Source organism: Triticum dicoccoides, chromosome 2A, assembly GCF_002162155.2.
Source record: "Triticum dicoccoides isolate Atlit2015 ecotype Zavitan chromosome 2A, WEW_v2.0, whole genome shotgun sequence".
NCBI lineage: Eukaryota > Viridiplantae > Streptophyta > Magnoliopsida > Poales > Poaceae > Triticum > Triticum dicoccoides.
This window is the reverse complement of record NC_041382.1, coordinates 57,426,480-57,431,553: the sequence shown is the minus strand read 5'-3', so window position 1 is coordinate 57,431,553 and position 5,074 is coordinate 57,426,480. Positions and strand designations below refer to the sequence as shown.

The 5,074-nt window shown below is 44.0% G+C and overlaps 1 protein-coding gene across 1 annotated transcript in view; it reads left to right on the top strand.

Moving 5' to 3' along the window:
* Positions 1–6: 6 nt before the first annotated feature.
* Positions 7–5,074, top strand: part of LOC119353193 — a 9,042-nt gene continuing 3,974 nt past the window's right edge. The window contains exons 1-2 of the mRNA XM_037619781.1: positions 7–1,591; positions 2,370–2,450. Of these exons, the coding sequence (XP_037475678.1) occupies positions 50–1,591; positions 2,370–2,450 (1,623 nt within the window). The 5' untranslated portion in view covers positions 7–49. The remainder of the gene's footprint in view (positions 1,592–2,369; positions 2,451–5,074) is intronic.

The following is a 5,074-nucleotide window of genomic DNA, read 5'->3' as shown; positions in this document are numbered from 1 at the left end:
CGGCGATGCGTCGGCGTCACCCCCTCCACCCCCACCAGCAGAGACAGAAATGGTCGCCCCAGCACCACCACCGCCACCGCCACCGAAACCTGACCAGGCCGTCGGCGACGCGTCAGTGACACCCCCTCCACCACCAGAGACAGACACGCCCGGCCAAACACCACCCCCGCCGCCGCAAAACAAAACACCAGCGGGAGAAACGGTCATCCCGCCACAGGCTGACACGAAGAGGCAAACCGGGACCGGCGACGTCGCCGGCATGTCTGAGAAAACACAGGCTCCGTCGCAGGAGACGGCGGCCGCCACCAGTGCCGAGGACCACCTTCCTGCACCACCGCCGCCGCCGCCGCCTCCTGAGGAGCAGAAGCAAGGCGGTACTGCCAAAGACGGGAAGGACTCTGCCACGGCAAACTCGCCCCGAGCAGAGGAGAGGAAGCCGGGCACAAGTCGCTGGACCCGCGTCCGGTCGCCGGTGCTGTTGCTTCTCTCCCTCTTCCGCCTCCGCCTCGGGAAGCCGAGCCAGGCGATCGAGCAGCCTAAGGTGGAGGACGAGCTGGCCGCACAGAAGGAGGAAAGTGAAGGGAGCAAGCGCCGTCGCCATGAAGCCGAGGCCTCATTGTCGCCGGCGGGGCGGAAGGAGGCGCCGCCCGGGGAACCGCACCAAACCAAGCGCCGCAAGAGCCTGCAGCGCACCGAGAGCGTCCGGCCTCCCGAAGGTGTCGTCGCCGCTGCTGCAGGTGAAGCTGACGCCAACCGAACTCCCATGAAAAAGAAGCTTAAAAATGCGTTCGTGCTCGTGAAGGACACCTTGGCGTGGTACGGCCGGCATCGCTCCCCGAAGAATGCGGAGAAGCCGGAGGAGGACCAGTCGGCGGCGCCGAAGGAGAAAGGCGGAGAGGCCAAGCCGTCGACGTCGTCACCGCCGGAGGAGGAGGCGGGGACGAAGTCGAAGCAGGACGACAAAACTGAAGAGACCACCAAAACCAAAGAGCCGTCGACGGCAGCGCAAGAGGAGTCTAAGGAGAAGGCGCGCCGGCGGTGGGAACGGGCGGAGGTGCGTCTGGAGAAGATCCTGGAGGACGCGTGCACGAGGCTGACGCTCGCCGAGTTCAGGAAGCTCCCGAACCACAAGGAGGAGCCGCACCAGCAGTGCCTCCTCACCTTCTCGGTGTTCCCGCTCGGCGAGCAGGTGAAGAAGCAGGCCGTGACGTACTGGTGGTCCACGCGGTTCAACCTTCTGTCGGAGAGGGCGGGAGGCGCGGACGGGATCTTCTCGAAGCTCTCCGGCGGCGGCTTCCTGGAGCCGATCAAGAACGGCAGCACCAGGGTCATCTACGGCTGCCGGGTGAACCCGCTGGTGCACTGGATGGCGAAGCGGCTGGCGAGGGAGAAGGAGTGCGCCGACCTTGACGACCCCGGTGGCCCGGCTTTCAGCCAGCCCAAGTCGGAGGTCCTCTGCCTCACGGCGGGCAACCGTGCCCGGATGCAGAAGCTGCGCGAGGAGGACGGCTTGCGGCCCCGGACCCGGCCCAAGCCCAGCCAAACAATGGCGCCTCCTCCGGCTACGCAAGCAGTCGGGGCCCCATCCCAGGTACTCCACCTCCTTTCTCCGGACATGGCTAATACTCTCTCCATTCCAAAATAGATGACTCAACTTTATTCTAAAGTTAGTACAAAGTTGAGTCATCTATTTTAAAACGGAGGGAGTACTAGTGTATTGGGATCGTTACATCTCAGTGGATGCTATATTGGACAACGCTACACCTACGGCGTTTTGCACGGGAGTGAGGTTACGAGATGAGCTGTCAATATGTGATTAGAAAATCAGAAGAAGAAATTTTTCTTTTTCTTTTTAACATATTATGTCACTTGACTTAGTCTTGGTTAAGTCTCAGTCGACTAAGACCTAGCTAGCCACATCTCTCAAAGAAAAGTAGCACCAGACCATTTCCCTTCGGCAATCACTCTTATAATTAGTTAGCTATAAAATTGGTTGTTACTACATTGGTCATCTTTTTACAATTTTCTCCTTTTCTTTCCTTTATATATCATTCTACTTGTTTTGAAGCACTTGTTGTGGTGGTCTTTTGCATGAGAGTCCGCTTTTTTGCATTTCTCTCCTCCACATGGACCAAAGTGACATGTAAACATGTTATAGACCTTTTATTATACGTATTCTCAGTATCAATAGCTAGTCCAACTTGACTAGGAAATGGGACCATAATTATTGCAGGGTACAACCCTTTAGGATCCCCTTCAGAAAACATTTCCTTGCAATATATTTGCTAAATGCAAAATAAAGTATTCCCTTGATTATTGTTTGAGAAACTTCCCCTAAATAATAAATACTACCAATCTCCCGACTGCAGAAGCTCCAGGAGGACAATGATTCGCAGGCCCAGTTGAAACCCAGTCCATCAAAGGTGCCTCCAGGTGGGCTCCCATCCCAGGTTAGTTCCCTTGTGTACCCGTAATTTCAGTCTTGTCCACCTAACTAGAAAATTTGTCTCAAAAAAAAAACTAACTAGAAAATTACATGATCTAAAAGAGTGTCGCTAAAAAATGCTCTCAGAACTAGAAATTACCAAAATTATCATGGGTAACTTGGTATGCCCTTAAGATGTTTAAAGAACACCTGGTATGTCCTTAGAGAAAATTCTTGTGTATACTTGGTCAGTACATCAGCTAAAATCACTTCATATAACTAGAACACAATTTCAAATTCTAAAAAATGAATAATATACATTGCGTAATGCAGTAGCGAACTATACATTATGGGCTACAAGAAGTTGACGATCCTGGGAAGGGGGTGGGGAAGGGGGGTGTCTAGTATTTTCTTTTTGTACATATATTCCTAAAATTATATATAAAATTTCAATGCATGCACCCTTTGACTTTTAAGACATATAATGCACATTTTAACTAAGACAAAAGATTTACCTTTTACTAATTAAGAAAATAATTGTCTAGTTACTTAAATAAAATTGGGGTGCCTAATATGCATACGTTTCTTATAACTCAAGAGACTAGAGCTTTTCTCAAATAGGAAAATCCAACTTATGGATTCGACATCAGGAATATAGTCATGAACTCAAACAAATTGACGACACACCAAGCTTTTTGCGGGAATTGATTACAATGTAATCCAATGAATTTTGATTGTATGAAATGTAAAATTTTGGATTAATAATATGAGAACTGAAACAAAGAAGACATATTATTTTCTGTACATGATTGTTATATAGTTGTAATACATACTTAATATAAGTAACATAGTACTATGCGTTGCATGGTGGGGTGGACATTTCCCACGTAAGGTTGCATGTTATGAAAAATAAATTTCGTGCGGAAAAACATAAATTTGATTTGCGTTTCCCACTTAATTAATTTTGAGCACCCCATAAAAATGTGTTTGCAATGTTGCAAGAGAGGAGGGAGGAGGGACACTATACATGGCTGCAACTTCACTGGGGACAAATAGAAAAGTCTATTTTAACTACAAGACAATTGTTAGTTCCAAGGACTTTTTTTAAAGATTAGTTCCAAGGATTAGTGGGCAGATTTAAGACTCACCGATAAATGAATAACCATATTAGTACAATGTCTAGGAGAGATATGAAATATTTGACTAAGACTGGATTTCATTCCACTTTCCTATTTCTGAACAACAACTTATGTCATCAACTATTTCATGTTTTCAAAGTTATTAATTGTCTCATACCCTATTTTTGATTTCGATGGTATGGTGTAGCGTATCTTATGCAAACGGAATTCTAAGGATTCTTTATTTTATTATGCAATAAGCCAATAAGAAGAACTCTTCCAATTTTCTTTTTCTTTAGTTGCGGGAAAACGCAAATTAAAACTTTTATTTTATGCGAGCACAATTTCTAGTAAAAAATCATGTATCCTTCCACTTAGATATATAATATCTGGTTATTTTTTAATAATATAATGGGGCCAGGTTCTATTTGATAAAAATCATCTTGAGTGCAACTCTACATTGCAATTTAATTCTTGTTAGTTTTATTTTTGTACATTGAGTTCCCATTACTTAAGTTTTTTATGTATTAATGTATAGTTCATATTAGTTCTCATTTTTCTTAAGCAAGATACAAGCCATCTTTTTTTTTTTTTGGAAAAGGAGGCATAAACTTTGCCTCATCCTTAAAGAGTGTTATGGTTATAGGCCGATGCCCAAGCGTCCAAACACACAAAATGATCACTACTCTCCCTGCATGGTTTCGCCCAATCATTTTGCACCCACAATATGACAGTTCTCTAGCCTATAAAGAAATGTGAAGTTCAAGATGATTGGCCAAGACTTAAGATTTTTTTTTCAAACAATCGTACATGCATTAGCAATCTTTCTTTAAATGAAACATTATCCCCTTTATATAAGTAAGGTTAGCTACCCAACCGTGAAAATATGTTTAGCTGTATTAATCTTTTGTTGTACTATTAAATATTGTTACATCATGATTTTAAACAATAAACTCTAGTTATTAGTTAATATCAAATGATAGAAAATATTCCTTGGCAAATTGTCAAAAGAAAGAGTCTTGCATTAATCAATAAGTCTCCATTTAAAAATTAACAACTTAGGATATAGCTAAGTTCTTGGTCAACATCAACAACTTGGTGGGTTGCGTGGGCACAACTTCACTGACTCTTGTTTAAACTTCGGTATATATTTACACACAACATAAGAGTCCTTACTTCTAAACATATGCTCACTCAAGAAACAATAGGTTTAGTGACTTAACATGCCATTTAAAATCTATACATTGTCATTTGTTATTATCGTTGTCTTACATCAGTTAAATGTTTTCCCGATAGGTGTACACACTAGGATAATGGCGACTATAGATGCAAAAGGCAATGACACCCAAGTTAAAAATCATTACTCAATCTTCATGCCATGATTTGAAGAGGGGGAAAACATTGAAATATACCAGATTTGTTTTTTGTTCTTGCCTTGAATTATAATCATAAGCTACATTATAGAAGTCTTGGCTCTTGTTTTGACTGCGATAATTATTTCTGTTACAATATTATTCGTAAATAAAAATCA